The sequence below is a fragment of the Apodemus sylvaticus genome, chromosome 4 (genome assembly GCF_947179515.1).
Source record: "Apodemus sylvaticus chromosome 4, mApoSyl1.1, whole genome shotgun sequence".
NCBI classification, from domain to species: Eukaryota; Metazoa; Chordata; class Mammalia; order Rodentia; family Muridae; genus Apodemus; species Apodemus sylvaticus.
The window spans coordinates 155,110,843-155,138,112 of NC_067475.1; the positions used below are offsets into that span (position 1 = coordinate 155,110,843).

Below are 27,270 nucleotides of genomic sequence, written 5' to 3' on the forward strand. Positions count from 1 at the left end.
ACAATCCTTGGTTTCCCCCTTCACAACCCACCGAACTGAGAGCTCAAATCTGAGTTCACAGTGTCAATGAATCCCATACTGGTATATTAGGCTATATTTTAAAACTTGCATAAAAGAAAAGCATTTTGGCATGTGCCTTTATACCCAGACCTCAGAAGCTGAGCCAAGATGATCTCTGCGAGTTTGAGGTCAGTCTGGTCTACACAGTAAGATTTAGGACAGCCAGACATTTCAGGTAGAGAAAACCCAATTTGGTATTGAATTGCTATTCAATGTATAATACACATCTAAATTAATACCCTTTATATCAAAGTAAGTAACATATACTTAGTCAATTACTCTCATTTCTGGGATTTACCTTTTGCATAAATTCAGGACCAGTGCAAAGAGGTACCAAAATATGGAGGGAATCTCTTGCAGTAGGAAATTATAACACACAGGTGAAGTGTCCCTTCACATGGTTTAGCAAATTCTTCATTGTTGTTTGTTATAAAATTCATAGTTCAGTGCTAAACGATTCTAACTTTTAACTTATAGTAGTAGGACATGTATACACACCGTTAGTGCCCTCAGAGAGAGGAGGAGCCACTTGACTTATTGCTGGTTCATCATGGTCAGGGGTGTATGTCCTCCCCTTGGGGCAGCTGCTGGCTCCATGTTCTGGTTCATTTCGGGTGATGATATTAGATGTAGTAACCTGGTCACATGAGGTATTTCCTCCGGGTCCATGATAAAACGAGGTTTCATACCATAGTGCAACAATATCTAGCCCGAACAGTTTCGGAGAATTATCTATGAGGAATGTTACGAGAGAAATCTGGGACAAAAAAAGGGCAAACAAAAAGGGTCTCTGTCATTTTGTATAGTTACAAATCACATTTTATTTACGAATTTGGGAGGCTAAAAGTATGTACTTTAAAATACTGAGATAACGTTAGCTTTAATGAAGTATCGAGGCGGGCTTCTTCTTAGAAATTTAAAAGATGATTATGAGATCAGATATTCAAGTGTGGTCATCACAGTCCAATATCATATAAGAGGATGATTTCCAATTTTCACCCTGTGAGGCCCAGAATGTTATACATATTGTCCACTTGATTAACCTTGCTTGTCTTGGACACATTCATGGCTGTGCATATTTGTAAGGATGCTTAAAGAAAAGCACAGCTAAGGAGGGAACTTTCTACTCAAAGGTCCCATGGGCTAACTAAAAGGCAAGAGACAGGCAAACCCATCTATGGGGTAACATTCATATTTCCCTGATGGTTCAGTGCAAATGCCATGGTAACAGCTTGATCCTCAGGTTTATTATGCTGGGAATTAATAAAATAATGCCTATGGAAGAAACTGGATAGTTATGGATCTGCAGTGTTTGTTTCTTTGTAACCCTTTTTTTTCCCTTAGGATATTTGTTCCTATGCAATATGAGGAATACTTATTCTCAATTAGGCTGTCCTATAATATATTCCTTTCAGGTCCCAGGGCAGTTGGTCAATTAATAGTGAATCAGAAGCTCAAATACTGAGAATCAAAATAACCATTTGATACCAATACTGTAAAAATTCTGGTACTTTATTATAATATTTGAAAGGCAGGTCCCATAGAATACTTTACTCTATAATTCTCTAAACCAATGACAACCAGCATCAAGAGGTCAAGGCCATATTTAATTACAGAAATCAGGAGTCATAATAACCATACCTGATAAAAATGATCCAAAATTGCATTACCTTTGTTTTGTTGAGGAAACCATCATGAAAACAAGTAGCATTTTACAAATTCTACACTGATTACATCAGAATTCATTCTTGGTTGGTGAATCCAGTACCCAGGGTTTTTTTTTTTTTTTTTTTTTTTTTTCATTTCACAGCATTTATTCTCACTGGATTCGTCTAAGGATATTCTAAGTCACAACTGACAAAAAAACTGCATCATTGAGCTCAAATACCTATTCATATTTTACTTACTTAAAATGCACCAATGATTCTTCCTCTCCAAAAGAAAGCCATTCAAACATGTACTTATTTTACAAAATGAAGCAAAACCAAAGCCAAAATCATCATCATCAACAACAAAGTAACTCAGACTCTGAGGGTAATACTGTCTTTCTGTCACATTGTAAAGGCTTATCAAAGCTAGGCTTAAAGTAAATGGCCAATTACCTTTTTGGAAATATCAGTAGCCAGTACTTTATTTCCATATCTAGGAAGGCATAAAAGAAATGGCGCTATTGCAGCAGAGAGACTGTATGCTGGCATGTGGTTTATCGAGGAATTTCTGGCTATTTTATTTAGAATTCTAAACATCTGTCTCAGGAATGCAGCATTCAGTGGCGGGAGTTCTTCTAAAAGCCTGAACAAAGAGACAGTTAGGTTAAAAACAAGTTTACTCAATTTATAAATATAGAAAAGGGGAAAGTAATTATATCTTTTGAAATGACCTCCATAAATAAAAGGAAAGTAACAATGTATATTCAAAATATTGCTTAAATGTTTTTCCAGAATCAGGGTAGGGGTGGGGCCAAAATGACAAATTTAAGTGTAGTACAAAACTGATAATCATAAGCATGGTCCACTGTGACTCCCTAAGTCACACCTCTGTTTGCAAATGTATTCCGTGTTTGTGAACAATTGAAACCTTTTGCTGGCAGCATTTTTACTGAATATTTTTGGGATATATATTCTCTAATGTGTATAAGCAAATATTACTTCTGTTTGGTTGATGTTGTTCACACAATTCGCCAGCCATTACCTCTTTGCTGTTGATAGTTTTTCTTCATTGCTGACCATTTCGGGTATGGAAAGCCAGTGCTCATACAGCTGAGAGGTCAATAGACTGCCTTTAATCATTTGAAGAAACTCCTTATATAGAGAGAAGAAATATTTTGCAGAAAACAAATTATGGAGATTACTGAAAACTTATTCAACTCTAAAATTTCGGATAGTCCCAACTTTCTTCACAGCTCCCCGACATTCCCCAAGGTAGAATGTTGACTGATGTGTAGGGCCAGTAAGATTTGTCCATAAAAACTGGAAAACTAAGAGCTGATGTTCAAATGTGCTTGGATTGCTGAAAAATCTCTTTTTAGATCGAAGTCCTCTAGTGGACAACTAAGCGAACTAGCATACCTAAGAGATCAATACCTCAGACCAAATACTATTTTTACATGACAGAAATATACAACGATGATAACTATAACAAAGAAACCCATATTATGTTAGTATCTAATTTCTGAGGTGCAGAAAATCATATCCACTATTAGAAGCATGGGAAGATATGAGGTCATGGCTCTTAGAGAAGGTCCTATCACAGTTTCTCTAAACAAGCATGATTCCATAGTCTGTTCCAAATATTTAAGATAATTTTTACAGATAATGTAGCTTGCAAAGGTACTCTTGGCAATGCATGGAAACTATTATGGAAAAACCACAGCTATTCAAGGTACAGAAAACAAAATATCCTGTGGCTTCAAGCCAAACTGCATACATAGTATACGCTAACTCCTAAACCCTGGGCTGCAAACATTGGTCAAAAGAGTCAGAAAGATTATATACCAGAAGATCAATAAATCTGCTTTGACATTGGGAGTCCTAGAAATGTGGGAGAGGCTTCACATTTGATAGTTCAACAATGTAATATGCTTGTCAAAACAATTTCTGAACAAAAGTCATCAATGTTAGTAATTCTAAATGGGAATGAATAAATCTTGTAAAAACAAACTTCTAGATAAAGAACTACATGCACATACATATTACAAAGAGTGAGGAAATTTGTATTTCTCAAAGGGAAGCCCCTAATTTGTAAGCCAATCATAGTTACCTCAGAAATAGTTCATATACTACCAATGATAATGGACTTATTAGGTTGTTTGAACATATTTGTGGGCTCACTTTTATCTATATAATAATAACAGAAGATGAAAATGGGCCATGTATTTTAGCAGAAGTAGGAGTCTAAGGGGAAACAAACTTAGAGCAAGGGAAAGGAAGGAGTGAAATGATGTAATTGAATTTTAATTTAAATAACAAATAAAAAGTATCATTTTATGGTGGTGAAGGTATGGCAGACTGATTAAGAATACTTGTTTCACAGCCATGAGGCCCTGCATTTCTGTACCAATATTTTGTGAGATATAGACAAGCAGATTATGACATCCTACTTGATATGTGTAGCAAAGAGTTACATGTAGGAGTCACATTCTCTATACTGAGGAAGAGAAATCTGCTTCTCAGAAAAACAGTAGTGCAAGACAGAGAATGAAGAACTCTGGCAGTCAAATGCATCTGAATTGGCATGCCTACCAGGTGACATTCCTATGCAAGTATGAAGTGACCATCCACATGGCCACATGAGAAAATCAAAGGAAAGATACTTTAGTAACTTTACTGCTCATTCTGACTGGATATTTGTTTGAGTCCCTACTCCTTATGTGATGAATAGCAGAAGAACCTTTTAGCTTACCAGATTTCCCTCTTATGTATCTACTATCACTCAAGGGAATGCATGATGAAGGAAACTACTCATGTAGACTCAGAGGAATCCAGAGGCTATGTGATGCAAGGACGATCCCTACCTTTAGAATCCAGCTTGCCAGGTGCACCGAGTGTTTTCTTATATTCACCTTTTGCCCAGAGTCGAGTTTTTCTTTCACTCCTTTGCACAATACATCACTAGGAGCTATACTAAATATACCTACTGCTGTAGGGCCCTTTTCTCTTAAGAGGGAGAGGATGTCCTGAGAGAAAGAAAGGGAAATACCAGTCACTCTTTATGCAGTGCCCAGCACTATTGGCTCAGGAGAAGCAGACCAATGGCGTGCACAGGTGCAGTGAAAGGGCTGGCATGGGCAAGAAGGACTGCAAACTGGTTTGGACTCTCAATCTTTACTTGTACAAATCCCACCCTACTGTTAACTCTGAAAGATCAGGCAACACTGGTCTTTTTATCAGATTTTTCCTTAGGAAAGCCAAAAGTGAATCATGTGAGTCCTACCAGAATTTCGGTGGGCCATTTTCCATCCTTACAGATCCAATTCAACTCTCTACCAAAGAGTTTTCCCTTCTTCTTAACTTTTGGGACAGTGTACCCTTGGTCCTCATGGGGCACATAGGCCCTGGGGAAGCATCGTGTCCTATAAGTTCTTTCCTTCTTCTTCAGTATTTCCGTTGATTCTAAGGAGGAGATAAGATCATTACCTGGAATCCTGTAATATGGCCTTTTAAAAAACCAAATTTCAATTGCATAATGTCCCTGTTGTCATGGATTAGGCGTCCTGTAGCATCTTTATATTCTTCTTCCCTATACTCTACATTGTTATTAATCTGTGAGATGTATCTAAGACATGATCCCATGGGAATTCTCACAAGATTATGTTGTACTGCATCATAAGATAAATGATATGCAATTGAGCAAGTTCCCTGAACTATGTACAGGCAGTTGTATCACTAAGTCATATCCATTTTCATAGCTACCCTCATTTTTATTCACAGCAATCAGTTTTATATTTTCTTCAAATGTCATAGTGAAGCGCTTCCAATTCTTAGATTTCTTGATGAGCTTTTAGAAGGACCATTGTTACATTTCTATCATCAGCATTATTCCTCCTTCATGGGAATGCATACATGACTGCCTGTTTTGTCAAACTCGGGACCCTGGTTCCTGTAGTGTAAGTTCAAAGCTGAGATCAAAGTTTACTTTTCTCTTCAAAGACATCTTTTCAAAAACTAGACCATAATGAACACTTATATGGTACTTAAAACAAAAGTATTAAAAGTAAATAAAAGAGTCATATAACAAAATATAAATTAAACGGTCTTTCTCAATATAGAAAGTTTTGACTATTTGTCCAAAACAAAATAATAAGACTGGAAAAACACAAGTAATATGATACAGTCTGAATAGGATATATCAATTTTAGTGTAAGTATGCATCTGTATAGACATGTATTTAGGCACACATATGTATACACATACATACACACAATGACTTTTTTTAGAAAAGCAAGAATTTAAAGCAATGAAGGGGATACTTAGGAGTAATGTGGAAAATAATAAAATAATAAAACAAGAAAATATTTTTGGAAAAAAATGTCCTTAAGACAATTTCAAAAGCCCCAGAACTTAAGTATTAAGTCTATTTGAAATCCAACTGCAGGTGTAGAAGACACACAAAAATATGCTTTTAGTGTAATTGAAAATGAGATTAGAGTCTGAGCTTGGACACCAAGGTTACTTCTACTTTAGTCTGACACAGATTATATCCAGTTCCATACATATATCCTTTCTGTGCCTCTTACAATAATTTAAATGCAGTTCTTAGGTCATTCTCTGCTTTAATCATGAAACAACATGAAATTGTATTCTAATGAGATGAAAGCTCTGTGCCCACACACTTGTATACATATAGCATCTTGGAATTCCAGCTTATGGTGACTATCTGTCTGGAACAAATGGGATATTCTCCCAAAAAAATCAAGTTTAGACTTGATGTCAGAATATAAAGATCTCCGGCTAGACCTGGGGCGTATTGTATTGGGTTTGTTTTCTGCAGTGCCCTTCCCGTAAGCAACAATGTCAACATGCATTGATATTTTATGCAAAATTGAAATGGCAACTAGGAGGGCACTTGAAGGAAGGTAGACGACTTACTCTGCTGCTGGCTTATAGCTGAGTATCGGGGCTTTAAAATGAATTGCCCCTCCAAGTTTAGGTCTTGCCTAAGCAATCCAGGCAAGAGAGGAAAAGCTGTAGAATTTTTTGAATTTACTCTACTGTAGGTGTGTTGAAGGTGGGTCATTATGACCTCCTGTAGATACTCATAACCTATAAAAAGAAAAGAATATAAATTGAAACTAATCATAATGAGTGTGAGCTTCCAATGGGTTTTGGCAAGCACTACTCTATTTTCTGTCTCAACTTTCTTCTGGACAATGTAGACTGTCCCTAAGCATTAGGAGAATGACATGAATATTATGATAAAGTAAGGATGTGTAAGCTGAGAACTCTAAAATCAAGGAGAAATTTTTCAATTTATCACTTTATTTAGATCCACATGAGCACATTTGTTGTTTCTACTTTGACAGTATTAAGAACTGCCTGTTTTAGGTGTATGGCCTGTAGGTTGAAATACACATTCAAAGTGATAGTGAGACACAAACAAGAGCAGTAAGTTCTTGGGATTTCTGAAAAATTCATGATGTACAAAGATCTTCCAAATTTTAGAATTAAACTGATATCAAGTTCACAGATTTCACTCAATAAATTTATTTAGAATGTGCCAATCCATATTTGTCTTTTCACTGACTGAGTACTGCTATTGTGTCCATCATATAAAAAGCAAAAAAAAAAAAAAAAAAAAAAAAACTGGATGATTTTGGCCCATGCTTGTATTTTCAGCACTCATTGATTAAAAAAGTAAGGACTGGGAGTTTCATACCTTCTTGGACTCAATAGAAATATAAAGTCAAATGTGTCAGTTTGGTTTGAGCTGGTTATTATCTAGTGTATTAAAATCCTGAAAATAAATATTGAAGAAAAACAAAAGTAGTTCAGTTTCAGTTTCCTTCAAATAATCAAAATATTGCCAGTGTCCTTCATAATACATGAGAAAATGTTGAATAACAAAGTACTCTGATCTCTAAAAAACATTGTTACTGTCTCTTTTCTGTAGTTCACTTTATGCATTCAAATTTCACATTTTAATTAACTTTTAAAAGATAATCCTTGCAAGCACACTTAATGATCTCAGAATTTTAATTGTTATCCAAATGCTTCTGAGCATTTTATTACTCTTATTTATTTGGCAATAATTTAGCTAGTGAGAAAATTTTTTAAAAAGACAATAGAAGGAACACCAGGTGATTCAGTCAAGGAGTCTCTAGTAATCTGAATATGATCTCTCATTCAGTGGGGAAATTGCTTGTCATAGGGAACTGCATATTTCACATGGACTCACATATGGCCACATTTACAATTTTCATTACGAAACAGAATCTACATAGTTTAAAATAAAGAGAATATGTTTGTTTATAACATGTACACTTTTATTAAGATGGTCACAAGTCAGTGTAAAGGACAGCTCTGCCTGACTCATCACCTCAACCCACACCCAGGGAGACCAATGCCTTCATACATCAAGTTGCAGCACAAAAAAGTGGAGCCCACAATAGCTGACCATGCAGAAGCGAAAAACAAAAAGAAAGAAGTACTAAGGCAGAAGATTTTTTAAAAAGATGCAGTACACAATTTACACAGAAGCAACACTGTCACCTTCCCAGTGAGGACTCAGGTAATGGACTTAGCATCCTCCTCTTAGGAGTGTGGGTGACTTTGGGGAGGGGGAAGGACTTCCTGTAACCATATATTTCATGGATAATGGAATGACTTTTAAAAAGAACAAAAAGAAAAAAATGTACAATCAAAGTCCACAGACACATTGTAGAACTTTGGGGGATGTTTGCTCCAACCTACCACTGTTCCAGATTTTAAACCCTGATCAAAAACTCCAAAACAAAGCAAATTGAATAAGTTTTAAACTTGCCACATTTTTTTGCCACTTACATGAAATCTTTGGACACACACACACACACACACACACACATACACACACACACACAAGTCTTGTGACCGCAGTTTCCTCAAAGACACTGAATTATTCTTTGAATGTGTTTTCATTTAAATTTTAGACTTGTTTCTGTTTGTAATTGTTTTGCTCAGATGTATACTGTTGTACCATATAGAGCCTGATAACTGAGCAGGTCATACCAGGGAATTTGATCCCCTGAAACTATAGTTTTGGATGCCTATGAGCTATCATGTGACTGTTGGGAATCAATGAAAAATTTCTCTAGCTAGTAGGATTTTGTGTAATGATTACCCATTTTTTTTTGTTGTTACTTTCTTCAGAAATGATATATTCAGAGTTTTGTTTTTCTTTTTAGGAAAATTAAGTTTCTCAAGTGAAAATCACAGTAGAATCTGTTATTTTTTTGTCAGCTCACAGACTCTATCTTAATGAGGTTATCAATGTGCCTGAAGGCTACAATGAAGTTATTATAAATATAATGAATGGCATAATATTTAGAAATTTTGTTTTAGTATGTACTTAAATGTAAATCTAAATAATGAAAATCTGAGATTTCAGGGATAGACCATTGAACTCAGCTAGTCCTTCTTTAGATTTCTCTGGTACTTACCTTGCAGTGGTCTTGGAGCTTCTGCATGGCCAGGATGGAACCAGAGCTGGTAATTTCCATTGTTCTGAGAGCCAAAAAGAACCAACTGTCACAAATAATCTGACAGTAGAATCCTGTATAATATAGTGATTTTCTTTACTTACAATTTCCAGCTCTCTAGCAGGAAAATTATTAGGACTAGTATGAATGGCATATATTCTGACCACAGATTTGAGTCATCAGGACTGATTTCAGAAGAAAATCAAGAAGTACTTGCCTTTCCTCTCTGAAGTAAACTCCGTCTATTGATCCACCAAGGATACTGGTCTTATTCTTATAGAATAAGAAATTGCATTCGGCCATCAACACTAACCAAGACCAATATTATTACAAAATGACCCACAAGGGTCTCTCCGTCTATCAGTGGGATATTGAATATTGATTTGACATGAACACACAACCTTGAACCCATAGAGTCATATACTCACTGTGATTATGATGACTTGATAAAGAACATTTGAAAAATATAGTTATTTCAGCAACAGTGAGAAAAATAGCCAAAATAAACCCCAAGAAACAAAAAACAGAGAGGCTTTGAGGGTGCCTAGGAGTACACACAACCATTGGCTTTCATTTAGCGATAACCATTCTGTGGAGAATATGAAGATGGGTCTAACCTGGAAAATAGGCCAGATACTGGAAAGAAGTTCCACAACATAATTATTGCATACAGAATTATGGATCCATTGAAACAATAATATAAATAGAACATTCTGTTGAAATTGCTAGCAAACTCCAGGATAATATAATCTAATTGGAGTTATCATTAATTGTACTTGCTTGTTGATTCATGAGTAAATCCAAGAAAGTGTGTCATAGAGTTTTTAAGTATTAAGCTAAGGGACAAAAATGCATTCAAGCAGACACTCAAACATCTACTCACCCAAATATAGAAGGAGAGAAAGAGTAAGAAAGAGAAAGAGCAATAGAGACAGAGAAACAGAGTGACACTCTCTGTTTCTCAGATACTCATCATACGAACCCACAGGAAGTGATAGAGAGATATATACACATATACAGTGAAATTCACCAATACACACACACACACATATACACCCCACACACAATAACATAGGGCTATAAGTTTCCTTTCTTTGGAAATGTAGACAAGAAATTCAAGAAAAAGGTCCCTCTCTAGATTATTATATTATAGATGCCTTTACTTCCAAAAGGAGAAGATTGTAAAATATGCAAATTTATCATGATGAAGTTTCATCTGTATAATTTATATGCATACACCTTTTCAGATATGTGAATCTCAAAAGGAAAATTCAATTTTAACCCCAAAGAACTTGAAAATAACTTACGGGTATTCTCATCATTGATAGTAACTTCATAATTATTTCATTTACTGTATCGATGTTTGTTGCTTTTATGCATAAAGGCTATGAAAAGTACAGAGAAGAATGGTATAAAACAATGTTGAAGCTCATAAGTATAAAATTGGTTATTGTCTAATCATTACTAATAATCTAAAATCTGTAATCTAACTCTAATATAAAATAAACATTTTCTTTTCTTCCCTTGCGATATCTCTGGAAGACTTTCAGTCTAACATATTTATCACAAAATTAACTATGTGGATACTTGATATTCAAACATTAACTGTAACAGGTTGTGTATAATAAAGCAAGACTGAGTAGCCATGGGTGCAGGAGCTCAGCATCCTGATTATTCTCTCATTATGTCAGCAGACAGGTAGGGGGAGGGTGGTTGGAATAGAGCACAACCCTTTGCTTCCTCCCTGTTTAGACTTCCATCACTTACATCCTTACTTTCATGTACACCATGTGTACAGTTCTAGGAAAGTCAGGATGAATAGCAAAACTGCAATAAAAAAAGAAAAGAAAAACAAAAACAAAAGAAAATGAAAAACAAAACAAACAAAGATGGGTGATTACTCTCTCCATGTCAAGCTGTGTATATAGTTAGATGGTATACAGACATACAGTAATGAAATCTGTAATGGTGATAGAACTAGGAAATCAAAATGAGCATTTTAGAATTCCTCTATTGCTTTATGCTCCCAAAACAAGCAAGGTGCTTTTATTTTTTGCTTCTCACAGCTAGAATCTTCTACAAAGACCCAGGAAGACAGCAAGAAGTAAATAGCATGAAATAAAATGATAGGAATCTGAGAAGATAGCACTGATGTACTCGAATTCTAATATATTACTATAGTGTATGACTGTGAGTAGGTAGGTATATCTTTACGAAGATAGTTTCTAAGGTGTCAGCTATCTGCAATAAGCATTGTTAGTGCCTAAGAAACAGTCCCTTAAATAAGAAACATATCACAAGTGCCCCCTTGCTATCCATAAGCAACCTTGAAACAAGAAAAAAGGAAACCACTTCATAATCCATTATCTTTCACAGCATTTTTATTTATTGTTTTCTAACCACTGGGCATAATCTATTATCCTGAAAATAATTTTGTGTGTGTGTGTGTGTGTGAGTGTGTGTGTGTGTGTGTGAGAGAGAGTCTTTGTGTGTGTGTGTGTGAGAGAGAGAGTATGTTTTGTGTCTGTGTGTGAGTGTGTATGTGTGTGTGTGAGAGAGAGAGTCTGTGTGTGTGTGTGAGAGAGTATGTTGTGTGTGTGTGTGTGTGTGTTTCTGAAGATTTATCCAAGTCCCTACTGCAACATGACAGGTAACTTGAATTTTATGAACAAGGATAAGGATACCTTACACTAACTAATTTTACATCTTGCTATCTATATACTAAGAATTATGCAAAAACATCTTAGAATGTGGAAGAACATCTCTGATCTTCTGGTGTAATGTAAATAGGATGGAACCAATGTGTGCATTTGCTCAAAATGTAGATGTGGATGAAAATATAGCTCATGGCCCAAAAATCATATATGCTAGAAGGACAAATTCCAACACCACATACACAAATACATACATGCATGAAGACACACACACACATACACACACACACATACACACAGAGTATGCATAATTAATTTAAAGAAAAGTAAAACTTTTAATATTTTGTTAATATCTTAAATCTTCTGTATAATTTTAAAACAACAAAGTAATATAGTTTTCTAGAGATAGAAAAATAATTCAAATATGATTTTATTTGACCTTATTGTAAAATATTGAATTCTGAGTGCATTTTGAACATATTAAGTTCTACCTAATGATTGCAAAGATGGGTGCATTTCTTCCTGATGCTGGTGATGTTTATAATTTTAAACAAAATAATTCTAAAGATACTGTTTTTAAAGCATGAAAATGAAAAGGCAACTGGGAGTTTTTGTACATGTTAATATATTTCTTGACTCAAAGAGAACCAGGCATATGTAAGTAATTCTCAGGAGATAAGATTAACCTTATAATAGATCACATGTTCCTACTCTGAGGAAAAAATAGGCTTTCAATAATTGTTCAATGATACATAAAAATGTTTATTGTAGATAAAAGGAACTATACCTTTTTATTCTAAAAGGATAGAAATATAAACCCTGTAAATATTGAAATTATATATCCATAAACTAGATGTGAAACAATGAGGTGTTGCTATCTCTAATGAATTTCAGAACAGATTACTTTAAGCCATCTGGGAATATAGTAAAATGTGCTCCTCCAGCCATGGCATAGCATTGACTCATGAGGACAGTGCAGTTAGTTGTTATCTCTACAATATAAAGTCAAATAGTCAATATTTTATATATTTGTATTTGAAGTCAAGAGTACGAGAAGGTATGTGCATCTTAGGGAGTGGTTTGTGGATATCTTGGGATTCATGCAGGTGATTTGGCAGTGGATTTCTATACATCAAAGATGATTGTAAAATCATCTGCATCTACATATTTTAAAATATGAACAGAGTCTGAGGGATCTACATTCAATCCTAAGAATAAGAAAAAGGGAAAAATTGGAGGAAAAGACATCCTTAAGTAAGAATAGCAAAAAATATTTTCCTAATACATCCATAGCAAAAAATACAGGTTTATCTTAAGTGTAATGAAATACATAGATGATTCAAAAACTCTCAAACCTAAAAAGCCAAACTATAAACATAAAATCAAATAAAACAACCAAAGAATTGATAAAAATATGAAGTATCATTGCTAAATATTCATGAGGGAACATGGAGAAAGAAAAGTGATAGAGGATATTTATTTAAATTAGAAGAATATTTTTATGTTCTGAAAACAACTCTTCGACTATTGTGGAGGGTGTCATTTCCCTAATTTCTTTCTCAGTCTGTTTATCCTTGGAGTATAGGAAGACTACTGATATGTTTGAGTTAATTTTATATCAGGCCACTTTGCTGAAGTTATTTATCAGCTGTAGGAGTTCTCTGGTGGAGTTTCTTAGGTTACTTCATCTGCAAATAGTGACAATTTGATTTCTTCCTTTCCAACTTGTATCCCTTTGACATCCTTTTAATGTCTAATTGCTCTAGTTAGAGCTTCAAGTACTATAGTGAATAAATGTGGAGAGGGCAGCCTTGTCTATTCCCTGATTTTAGTAGGATTGTTTCGAGTTTCTCTCTGTTTAGTTGATGTTGGCTCCTGGGTTGCTGTATGTTGCTTTTACTATGTTTAGGTATTGGCCCTGAATTCCTGTTCTTTCCGAGACTTTTAACAACAAAGAATGCTGGATTTTGTCAAATGCCTTTTCAGCATCTAATGAAATGACCATGTGTTTTTTTTTTTATCTTTCTCCCCCAATGGGGGAGCTAGAAAAAGTGCCAAAACGGGTTTGCAGTGCCATAGTAGAAACAACAGTATGAGCCACCCAGTGTTCCTAGAGCTTCCAGGGACAAAAATACCAACCAGATAGTACACATGGTGTTACCCATACCTCCAGAGGCATAGGCAACAGAGGATGGCCTGTTGGACATCAAAGGGAGGAAAGGTCCATGGTCCTGGAAAGGCTTGATACAGCAGTGTAGGGGAATACCAGGACAGGGAAGTGTGATGGGGATGATTGGGGAACAGGGGAGAAGAGATGGCTTATGGGACTTTTGGGGGGGGGAGGAGAACCAGGAAAGGGGAAATCATTTGAAATGTAAATAAAGAATATATCTAATAATAAAAATAAGAAAACAACTCTTCAAGGACAAAAGGGAAACAAACATATCTCGTGAAGAAAAGCTATAAGGTACATACCTATTACCAATCTTCTGAACTACACAAAAGGTAATAATTATGTTAATTATTAAAAAAATTGCTACTAATTATAAAATTCTTAATAATTATGGAAGGATAATATATGAAAGTACTAGAGTTGTGGTTAAAAATCAGTAAAAATGTTTACTTTTCAGGAATTGGATCTAAGTCACCATGGTGTTGAAAGACATCAGAGAGATTGCTCATGTACAATACTGAGCATTTGCCATAGATGAAATCAAGCATCAGAGGCAAGAGAGCAGTTCCCTACAGGACTATCTGCTCTTCTCCTCTTCGCTGTCCTGAGGACACATCTGCTTCAGTCAACCTAATGTATGTCACTGGTTAGTAATTACTTTTATACTACAATTTCTCTTTACTGTTTTATATAACCTAGAAAATACGAATATCAAGTTTTGTGGTATTCATTATACACAGCTTGGTAAGTGTGTTAAAATTTTAACAGTGACTTGTTAGAATATCGACTCTAGGTACATTTTGTACACATTAGCATTTATAAAAGTCAGAGAGATTGTGATCCTCTTGAGCTACATTCTATTCTATTTTACAGTAGCGATGGTCTTCAATGCTCTGCATGCTACATAAGTTAAGTTTCTGATCTGCACTGAACACAGTAGTGAGAATGAGCAATAATATAAGTACTAAAAAATAGACAATTATTTAATAGTTATGTGTATAACTCAATGATAAAACTACTATGTAATATGTGTTAGGTCATGACTATCACTGTACATACTATTCACACATATGACCACACACACACAGACATACTCACAGACACACACACACACACACACAAACACACACAAACACACACATGCCCTAAGGGTAAATTAGTAAAAATGATTTCAAAGGAGAAGTTACATGAAAAGAAATCCCTATGCCTAGATCATTCAAATAAATACTAAGATAAAGATCCCTGATTATGCAGTTGTTCTTCCAAAGCAGTTGTGAGGATGCACAGAGACATACTGAAAGAGCAGAGGACAGAGCTTAAGAGATAAAATGGTGCAAAACATGTGGATGCGGAGAGCAAATTAATTCCTGATAATATTTTGCTGTTTAAGATTTCTTTATGGTTATATTATAAAATAACATTTATTTATGACTAGACAGAAATATTTTAAAATAAATAATAGTTGAACAACCCATGAGTTAATATATAAGCAATAACAACTCAAGAGAAAAAGCAGTTTAATTAGTATAATAATACTTGGCTTGGAAATATATGCTGATGCAATGCCCTGACATAATTTTCAATCACTTATGAAAAATATTTCCTCTTTTTTGTTGCTTTAGCTTGTGGATCAATCTTGTGCCGCAGTGCTTTCTATATATCACATGTAAAAGTCACATGTGTGCATGCCATACAAATATATATTCTATAGACATAAATCTCACTATGTCTCCCCTCCACTCTCTCCTTATGTCTCCCATTTCCATTACTCTACAAACTGCCTGTCTCTCTGCAAGTCATGAACTTGAAATATCAGGTTTGGTTTTGTATTCACATACACTGTCACAGTTTGGGATGTCCTCAGTGAATATCTTCATTGAGAAGTTTTTCTGTATACCCATCCTGGCTTCATTAGTGGATCTGATCAAATACAATAAAACACACAATATAGTAAAATTAATTTTCTAGTATCTCATTTTAAGCTAATCGCTGTTAATAGTTTATAAGAATCATCTTGGTGTTAAATATAAGAAAGTAGTTCAGCAATATTCACTATTGGATTAGGGAATATTTAAAAGTGTTTCAAGCCAAAACCATGGTCATGTAATAGCACATTGATCTAGGATGCACAGAAAGTCCTCAGAACTTTTTTTTTACAAGGTTGTAGTCAACTTGACTCCATCTGGAATGAACTACAAGTCTGAAATGGAGTGCATACCTGTGAAACAGATCTGGAGGCTGGAAGACACAAGCTTCTGACTTAGACCTCAACATGAAAAACTTGAGGCATAGGGGCCATGAAAAGCTTAGGCCCAGGCAAGATAGAACACACCCAGCTTTACTCCCTAAAGACTGAGGGGAGTGGATCTGAGTTCAAGGTCAGACTGAACTCAGCAAGGTCCTGATATAAGCAGGGTGGTAAACATCTTTAATCTGAGCCACACCCTCTGATGGAGGCCTACATAAGGACATTGGAAAAAAGGCTCACTCTCCTTTGCTTGCTTGCACTTACTGCCAGAGCATTTGTTAATATCTACTTCTTCAAGATTCTAGTAGATACAATAGACCAGGTGAAACAAATTAGCCTCATAGACTGAACAACTACAAGATATTTTAACTTCCTTTTCACAGCTGCCCATTGTTGGATTAGTTAGACTACAGCTGTTAGTCATTACAGTAAGTTCCCTTAATACATAGGAAAAAAATACATAAATTCTGTGGCTCTAGAGAAAGTTCTGTGACTAATACACAAAGAAAAGGCAAAAATCTGCTTTACTTCAAAAGAGGAAATACAAGAGGGCTTGAATAGACATGGTACAATAACATCTATGGAGTCAAACACAAAGAAATACTGAAGAGTACTGTTTACTCCAATATAAAGGGGAGACAATGAATGCAGAACTTCCTGAAAGTTAAATGAAATATACAATAGACAGGAGAATCCAAAGCAGTATCCAATGACCATCTAATCAGCAACATATTTGGAGACAGGCTATGAAATATATTTTTAAGGAAGAAATGAATAATCGACTGCAATTCCCATATCAGTACAGAATTAAAGTATAATTACAAATAAAATACCTTTTGATAAAATAATACCAGCGATCTTTCTGTTCTTTTGAACTGTAATGTTAAAAGTGAAAAACAAGATTAGGGTCTTGACAATGGAGAGACTTTTAAGATTAATCTTCATAAAACCCAATGGCCCTCATGAAGGTGTACCTGTAGATGGTATTTTCCACATGGCTGCTTTTCTGAATGACTTGTTTCACTGGAACACTTTTAACAGGAAGTTGAATACAGTTTGACAGCTAGTTGGGAATGTCAAGGCTTGACTGTGTTCTAAGAGCTGTATGACTATGGCTGTGCCAACAATTACTCCTAGCTTTAGTTTCATATGTATAAAGGGATAATTAAGAAAGTGTCCTCTTACCGTGAGGACATGTTCATATAGAAAGGTATCATTATTCGCACTAAACCACAGGAAAGTTACATGACCTTTCATTAGAATGCACTTAACTCAGGATGAACACCGTTTAAGAAAAAAATACTGTTTATTTCCTTGTGTGAATTACAGAACTAGCATACAAGACAGGAGGTCCTAGAAACTAGTGCTTAATTCGTGTGAGTCACCATGTTAACTCTCCTGGTACAAATTAAAAATAAGCTCACCACTATTCCACTGTAGCATAAAATACTCTAATTAAAGATGGAATAAAGATGAATTCACAATGCTAACATTCTATAACTGATAATTATATATTGAATGAGTTATACCTCAATGATATTTGACATATTCAGTGTCTGATAGTCATCAACATTATCTTGTTGATCAATGTATTTCTGATTCAAACAGTATCCCTCACCCAATGCACTATTCCTCTTGCCCATGCTCACAATCCCATATCAGGTATAGTTTTTTCATCTGTAAGCTAATGGTTACATAGCTTCCGCTTTCTGAAAATAATTATCTATGCTGCAAAGATCTTTCATTCACAGAATTTTCTTCTTCCTTTTGCCATGATTCTAACATTCATAACCTCAAGCTGTATTCCTGTGGAACTATGGACTGATTCTTGTTCAAAGACTGCCACATTCATGTTTCTACCATTAACTGCTTACCTACTCTACTCACTGCCTACAATCATTTTTGTCAGAAGGGTGGATGATGCCTGTGACACCCAACCTACACATACAAACATATCTATACACATATATACATATTATATATATATATAATATGTATTATATATATTATACTGAACAAACAAATTTGAGTACAGATTCAGAGGTGATGAGCTGGGAGTGTAAAGAAGGGTATGTTAACTGAAGAAGGCTTAGAAGAGCCTGGACATTGAGCTCCAGCATATCAAAATAAGCTAATGTGTGTGTCTATCACCTGCAGATTCAGTTAAACCTTACTCCTTGACCCTTATCCTTATCAGTTGACCATTAGACACAAAATATTCAAATACTTGAGCATTCTATGAGTAGCTATTTTTAATGTGCTCAATTAAAAACTATTTTTATGGAAATTACCTGGGCAGTATTGGAGGTATTGGTTAAATATAAGTAAAATATGCAATATTATTGGAGGGAGATCAATTTCTGTATTTTTAAAACCTAGATACTGGATATTATAGGGCAAAGAATGTGGAAGGTATCTTCTAAGTCCTTGTTTGGTCCACATTCTGCTTAGAAAATAATGTCTCTCCATTCTACCCCAAGAATCTTCTGGAGTCCTGATGAACATCTAGATCAAACATTAAATAATATACTTACATTTGAAATGCATGTTTTGAAAAGTATAGACAAACTAGGGACACTATAAAAGGAAAAAAATTGAACTTGACAGCATGTATACAATCAGACTAAACTAGATTCTTATTATGCAAATATTGTGGTTAATTATTTAACCTGTGAATTAGGAAGCATTAAGTTGCCCCACAATTTCTGTAGCTATCCTCCTGTGAATACAAGTCCAAAGTGTAGGTCTTACCTAAAGGTGGCCAAAAACATTCCAGTGGGCCAAAACAGGGCAAGTGTCCGGCAGGTGCAGATTTCATTTATCCTGACTAGGTTGATTATGTCCATATTATCCACAGCACACAGGTATTGCAAAGGGATTATGTGTTTTATTTTAAACTTTCTCTTCTTCCTAGAAAGAGAATCAAGTATCTCAGTTAGTTTGATCTGCATTGTAGTGGGAATTGCTTTTAGAAATACCCAGGTTCTTCCTGTCCCAGAGCAGAGGAGGATCCGTCCATTTTTTCATTCAGGCACAGTTCAAGCCAAAGTAGATGGAATTCAACCAAGTTTGTGTTGAAAGAAGTTACTGGATACTAGTTTCTCAATGCTCACAAATAGACATAGCCTAATTGTTTTCTGATTGGAGAAATTTTAGAATGACTATACTATGAATATGTGTGTTTATATGTGTCTGTGTGTGTCTGTGTATATATATGGCATTTTTAGAAGGCCATGTATTTCATGATTTCTCTTTGTGATTTTGATAATAATTAACCATATTGCTATATTTCCATACTGTCCATACCAAAAAAAATTTGTTAAAATTTTGTGTTTTACTTAATTACATTTAATAATCTTTCAAAATTAAATTATATAGAAACATTGTCTGGCTGGATAAAAATAATCTTCCATTGTCCTTCTTTGTATACTAAGATGTCACTTCAGCACACTTCAATGGCTCCTTTTGTAAACATACAAAGCACATCTCATTCAAGAATCCAGAAAGATGATTATTTATCCCAATAATTTAAACAAATAATTGGAAATGTCTTCGAATCAAACATTGTGATCTAATCAAAAGTGTTTGTAAGAAGTAGTAATCTTGGAAGGATTACTTTCCTTCTTCCATCATTCCTTTTCTATGGAGCTGGTCCTTTGAGAAATTCACAAACATATACACTGTGTTCTGACCAGTTTATTTTTTATTTTTTGCTCTCTAACTTCCCTTCTATCTTTTGACATAATCCTTCCCAGATTTGTGACTGTTCTATTACTTTATGATAGGCTGAATATGACCTCGGTGTGCATGCATGTGTGAGAGGAAGTGCATGTGCGTGTGAATGTGCATGTGCTTGTGCGCATGTGTATGTGTGCGTGTGAGCGTCTGTGCGCGCGCGCGGGCACGTGTTTTTGTGTGTGTGTGTGTGTGTGTGTGTGTGTGTGTGTGTGAACTTGGGTATGTAACTCTGCATTGCACACTGTTAAGGTGATGTGTTGGTCCAAAACTGAAGATAGTGATTCTTCCTCTCTCAGATTCAGGAGACAATAGGACACAAGAATAAATCCTGATTCAAAAGTCCTATATATAAATCTATCTAAGCTTCAAACATGTGACATTTTTGAAACATGATATTATAGAGAAAGATTTACCACTCTACCTAATGTAACATGTAACAGCCAAAATACAAGCATATAATGTAATATTTGTGAAAGGATATACGCATGCACACTCACATACAAACTTACAAACACATGTATCAATCTTATGAAACATTTGTACTTATATCTTTTTTCTACCTCAAGTCTTCTAATTATAGATATATACATATACATATGTGTGCATATGTATGAACCAAACTTTAGAAGAAATGTATACATCCAAAACTTCTCTTTTCAATGTCTGATAAGAGATAATGTCCATGAAAATAGAAATAATGACAATCACCTCCTATTAGAATAATTATGCTCTTTCCATACCATGAATGACAATCTCAAAATAGTTTTAATTACTATCACTACACAGCAGAAGTGGAAAAAAAATATATGGTCATTCAAGAAAAAGATTCATTATACTTTTGTCTTAGTCAGGGTTTCTATTCCTGCACAAACATCATGACCAAGAAACAAGTTGGGGGAGGAAAGGGTTTATTGAGCTTACATTTCCACATTGCAGTTCATCGCTAAAGGAAGTCAGGACTGGAACTCAAGCAGGTCAGGAAGCAGGAGCTGATGCAGAGGCCATGGAGGGATGTTTCTTACTGGCTTGCTTCCCCTGGTTTGCTCAGCCTGCTCTCTTATAGAATCCAAGAACACCAGCCCAAAGGTGGTACCACCCACAAGGGGCCCTCCCCACTTGATCACTAATTGAGAAAAATGCCCCCACAGCTGGATCTCATAGAGGCACTTCCCCAACTGAAGCTCCTTTCTCTGTGATAACTCCAGCCCGAGTCAAGTTGCCACACAAAACCAGCCAGTACAACTTTCCTCTACTCTCAAAAATCTAAGTGAATTTCACTTACACCAATTTCATTAAAAGGTACACTATCAGTATATATATATTTATTCAATGAGTCTACTACTATCTTTTAAAAATGTAAGTATTTCCAAGTGTGGACGTAAGGTGAAATGAGTAGAAATGATGAGGGTGGTAGATAAACAGCCAGGACATTCACTTATTTTGAACCTGCATCAGACACTAATAAACATTTTCTATGCTGCAAGCTTACAGTGACTGATCAGGGTTGAAAACTAAATTTACCCAGTTGGTTGTAACTACAATGTATTGAAGAATTCTCTTCTGAACATTTCATTTTGTCACAATTTTTGAAGTGGATCTTCAGGAATACTATTTAAGGACGATCAGAAAGTTTATCGCCCAAACTGAATAAGCTTTATTATTTATTATTGATTTCTGTCCTCAAAACTTTTATGAACTTATAAGAATGTACCATGAATTATTAACTTGATAATGTTAATACCAACTTCGTACCTTCTATAATAATATGAAGGCTATGATCATGGGCAGTAGAGAGTTTATGTGATGTGGCCCCACAAAAAGATCCTCCATGGGCATAAATTAGAGTGCATCATTGTATACTGCTTCATTTAATCACAGCATTTTTATCTAGTATATGCAGAATCACCAACTAGGAAGTACCCTGTACCTGCAGTTTTCCCTGATTAGGAATTGCTATTAGTAGGGATTGTGGCTGCATCTTAATTTTTAATGCTAATTTGGAAACTATGTGGTCAAGAGGCTTACATGGGTTGCCACTTGTGTACAAGGATAATAATCAGGGATTCCTTCCCTCTTTTATCTACAGTCTATCTGAAAACAATAAGCAAGAAGAGGACACCTACTTCTCATATTTTAAATATTTAATCTTGGGAACATGTCTCACTGTATAGTCCACATATCCCACAGTTTCAATACTCATAAGTCAGCTTTAACAATACTAGAATTACTGGCATGTGCTTGCACATCTGCCTCCTTTTCAAGTTTGTTATTGTTTCCCCAGATTCAAATAGCAGGATAGCACCTTTAATAACTCATTCTTTTAAAAATGTGTCGAAAACTTGTGACAAAACAAATTGAGAAATGTGTAGGAGAGTGTCTGCCAAACCTCAACCACAGAAGACTAAAAAGTTGCAATCATGAAGTAATAAAGTAAGTATAATATTTTTTTAAAAAAGAAGTAAAACAACATTTTATATTTGTAAAAAAAAAAAAAAAGGCCTAGTTAAATTAAAGTGTAGCCTCTAACAATAAGGAATGCATGTTGCAGATACTCACAGGTTATTAGAAACAACCAAGACGTCGCTGAATAATGATAGGTGTTTTTTACACATCTTCATGCCTCTTGTGAGTTCCACGGGGCCTTGGCACAGCAAGGTGCGTTGTATTTCTCCCATGTCTTTCTTCATAAGTGTTTCAATTTATATAAAATAAGGTACTCCTGGTAGAGGTCTCCACCTAATAGAACGAGTATTCAGTGGATAAGACCAATGTTCATACTAAATTTTAAAGGATTCATCGTATGAAAACACAGTAAATAAAGTTTAAAGGGAATATCTGAGGAATATCATAGAAACATTTATGATGATAACAGTTAATATATTGTATACAAGTATGAAATTCACAAAAAATAAGTATGTGATATTAAAAGATAATTGTAACTCTTAACATAAATAATATGCTAATGGGAAAGATAGAAAAATTTAAACAGTGAACCATAGTTAAAAAATTTAGATTATTTTTTTATACATGTGTTCACCCTGGCCTTTCCCATATTGGCCCATATGTCTGTTTCCTTCAGAAATTTCTTTTTAATGTCATTGTGCCTTCCTCAAACTGTCTTGAACAGTGAAAATTTAGAAATGGGCTCATGGTGGGCTATATGGTCTTCTGAAGGTGTAATTGTATTAATCTAAACAACTCAAGCCAAAGAAGTCTGCTTTGGTGATTCTGATGTTCAGCTGAGCTGTCAAAACTGTTATAATAAACTAGGTCACTGTCAAATCAGAAAACCAATCTAACTAACTAACTCTCCAGCATTCAAAAAATATTTGTGAGTTGGTCTATTCCAGGAAAAGGACTCATTTTCCTTGATTCTTGCCTTGATTCTTGCCTCTAGAGATATCAACATTGATTCTGGGAAATAAAAATACTTGTACATCTTAAAGTCTCCACCTAGATTCCTGTACCTCTCCAAAAGCTCTCCTGTGCTGAGTTAACTATAGAACCTCTTCTCCATCTTAATGAATACAAAGCTCTCCTACTCAAATCATCCCCATTTTTCTCTCCAGATATTCTTCCTTTTTGATTACCCAGCCTTGGCCATACAAAATCTCTTTCTGTTTTCTCTCTGCTCCAACATTTTCCAGCTGACTATGACCAGTTTCCTCTCTTATCCATAATGAAATTCTTCCCTGTAATACTGGAGTGACTAATCTTCTGGATGTTTCTTTACAGTAACCTGCTCATACAAATGGATTATTTATGAGAAATATTTTTTAAGGGAATATAATTCTGCCCAAATCATAATACATCTTTCAAAGATTATGCACAGATGCATGATCTCTTTACTTAGAAAGCCTTTGGGATCCATGCGAATCAATGTGTAAAAGAGATACAGGAACCAATGGTTGTATTGCACACAGAAACATTAATGTAAAGATATGTTGAAAGATAATACCAACTCAGTTTCATGATAAACAAATTGAAAGTAAATAAAAGTATCTGGAAAGTAGTTCCTGTCTAATCTGAATTAACATTCAAATATCTTGAAATAGATTCCATGAACACAATGTGTATTGGAAACTATAACAATTTGAAGGAAACCAGAGATTTGGGGTCTACCAAAGTCAGAACAAATCCATTTTAAAAATCTTTGTAGTCATGGTGGTTAGAAAAATTGGAATGAAGATAAAATAATCCTCACTCATAATTTGGACCGATTTTTTTCTTAATATTTTCAGAACCCATTCTCCTATATGCTCAAAGAATCCCTAAACTCACTTAATAATACTCTTTCTACAGAAGATTTGTACTGAATATTCCTTCAATGACTACCTTTTCAAGAAACCACTGCTGAATTGAGAGTTAGTTGATATCTAGAGGAATCAAGAGAAAACACTTTCTTATATAATTAGTCTATCATGAGATTCAAATTAGATTTAAAAAATACCTTTTCCGTGGAGCCTAGAAGGGAGAATCTTTTAACAAACTCGAAATTCTGTCTTCCAACGCATGAACAACCAATTGGTGAGTGCAGTTGGTAGACAAACTACTGAAGTCTGGGGGCCTCTGCAGTACTCAGGCTGAAGGACCATTGTGATATCAATAGTCTAAGGCTCATGTCATCTGAAACAGTGACACATGCATTGCCTTTCCTTATACTTAGTGGCTTCAAAAATTATATTTTTAGTAGTTGTTTGAATAATTGTAAGGAATAACATTTTCACAAAGATAGATAGGTAGACAGACAGAAAGATAGATAGATAGATAGATGGAAAGACAGATAGATTGACAGATAGACCACAATAATATGTGTATAATAATAAGAGAAATATTTGTTTAAAATATTATGAAATGTATATTCATCTCCAAAGATTCTCAGTTCTTAATTTTTTAACCTATCCAGAGTGAATGTGAAAAAGACAGCATGAAGACTTCATCAACACTCTGAACCTTAGAGTCTAATAAATGCAAAAATCAGAGGAAACACTGAAGACTTTGGAGGAAGATACATACATATTAGGATACAATAAAGTTTATGTAGTACAGCTGAGAAGCACAACAAATAATGACTAAAATAGCTTGGGAAATTCTCAGGAAATCTTATAATTAATTATATAGCAACTGATGGAAAACAAATCATCACAGAAAACCATGGTAAATTAGAAATGTGATGTCCATAGTGTAAGGCTATGTAATATATGAGAAAATGCCACATACACCTCATTCCCTTCAGCTTTGTGGCTTTTTATTTTTGAATAATTGCTGATCCTCATGTATTTATACAGAAGATCAAATTTTTCTCATCTACATGTATATTTGTTTGAAATTATATAGATAATAGATGGGAGAGATATGGATTTATATCTGCACTAATATGTGTACAAGAATAGGAGAAATATTTCTGTAAAGTATTTTGAAATGTATATTCAACCCTATAGATTCTCAATATCTACTTCTGTTAACCCATGAAAGGTTAAGGTAAAAAGGGCAGTATTGAGATATCATTTACGCTATGATCCTAAGAGTCTAAGACATGCCAAAATTGCAGGGGTCCTTAAAGATAACAGTGCTTGTGGGGTATAGTCAGAGAGCTTCTTGCATAGGAAAGTCAGACAGCATTGAGAACTACAGAAGAGGTTACATGCTTATTAGTATGTAATAACATTTATATTTTAATGCCTAGTGGCACAAAGAATTGAGAATGAAACAACATGGGAGATAATCTGTGAATCTAGAAATTAAATACATAGTATACTTTGGATACATAACAATCAAAGATCATATTAAATTAGAATGCCTGAGTTTTTAAAATGATTGAATTTTCAGAATAGTTATGAATTGTGCCTTGAACAAACAGTGCAGTTTCACTGATTTGTGGAAGTATATGGTACTAATTAAGATAGCAAAAGACTACCAAACTGCAAAGTTCTTCATAATAATTTTCTAGTGCATAAGACTGATTTCAAATGACTGATACATTATGGTAAAGAAAACATGTGAGTGAAATGTATGTTTTGAAATGACATATTTTACTCTTTGTAAGTTAATATATGTTGAGGTCAAAAAAATAGCCAGGTTTTTCTAAACATTAAATCTAGTTAGTTCTCAGGGAGTCCTTATATTCTAAAATGCCAATATTGGCCCAGCTCAGGATAGAGTACAGATGGATTCCTGGTGGTTAGAAACAGATGAACATCTTTGCTCCTGGACAGACCAGACAGGCAACACCAGGTACATAGACATATCCCGAGTTTAACATTGCTCAGGACACAGCCCACCATGCTTCTACCTGAGCCAAAGGCCTGGGCAGCTCTGCCACTCATCTGTGTACCAGCCTTGTCATGGGACATTTGCCCTGCAAAGTAACCTACACTTGGAAGGGGTCCCCGTAGCCTCCACCATCTTTGCACCTAGATGTACCAGACAGGAGCAACTCCAGGTTCACAGAGACAACCCAAACACAACTTTACTTGGGTCAAGGCACACCAGACCTCCAATGGTACCATAGAGTAGGGCAGCCCATCAGCAATCTGTGTCAGGGGAAAAGCCAGTCATCCAGAGGTACGGAAATAGCCTTACAGACTCACAGGATGTTCAAGCACAAGCCAGTGACAACACGACAACTGATACCAGAGATAAAAGATGAGAAAGGACAAACATAGGAACATTCCTAACAGAAATCAAGGCAATAGGGCAGCATCCGAACACAATTCTCTGACAACAGCAAGTCCTGGATACCCCAACACACCAGACAAACAAGATTTGGATTTAGAATAAAATCTCATGATGCTATTAAAGGATGACAAGGACATAAATAAATCTCTTAAAGAAATACAGGAGAACATGAATCAAAAGGTAGAAGCTCTTACAAAGGAAAAACAAAAATCACTTAAAGATATTCAGGAGAATATGGGACAACAGATAGAAGTGAATAAAGAGGAACCGCAAAATCACTTACAGAAATGCAGGAGAACTTGAGTCAACAGGCTTAAGTCAGGAAAGAGGAAACACAAAATCTCAAAAATTAAGGTAAAACACAAACAAACAAGCGAAGGAACTGAGCAAAACCATCCAGGATCTAAAAACAGAAGTCAAAACGACTAAAAAGTCACAAAGGGGGACAATTTTGGAGATAGAAAACCTTGGGAAGAAATCAGGGGCCATAGATGCAAATATCAAGAGCAGAATACAAGAGACAGAAGAAAGAATCCCAGGTGCTAAA

At 35.1% G+C, this 27,270-nt stretch overlaps 2 protein-coding genes across 3 annotated transcripts in view; both read right to left on the minus strand.

Moving 5' to 3' along the window:
* The window catches only part of LOC127683494 (rho GTPase-activating protein 20-like), a 228,771-nt gene extending 206,019 nt beyond the window's left edge, over positions 1-22,752 (minus strand). The window contains exons 1-4 of the mRNA XM_052180770.1: positions 22,602-22,752; positions 19,059-19,217; positions 17,141-17,182; positions 15,898-15,979 (exon numbers count right to left, since the gene is read on the minus strand). Coding sequence (XP_052036730.1) covers positions 15,898-15,979; positions 17,141-17,182; positions 19,059-19,217; positions 22,602-22,732 — 414 coding nt within the window. The 5' untranslated portion in view covers positions 22,733-22,752. The remainder of the gene's footprint in view (positions 1-15,897; positions 15,980-17,140; positions 17,183-19,058; positions 19,218-22,601) is intronic.
* LOC127683495 (rho GTPase-activating protein 20-like) overlaps positions 1-27,270 on the minus strand; it is a 420,246-nt gene that overhangs the window by 9,216 nt on the left and 383,760 nt on the right. The gene's annotated exons all lie outside the window — the stretch shown is intronic.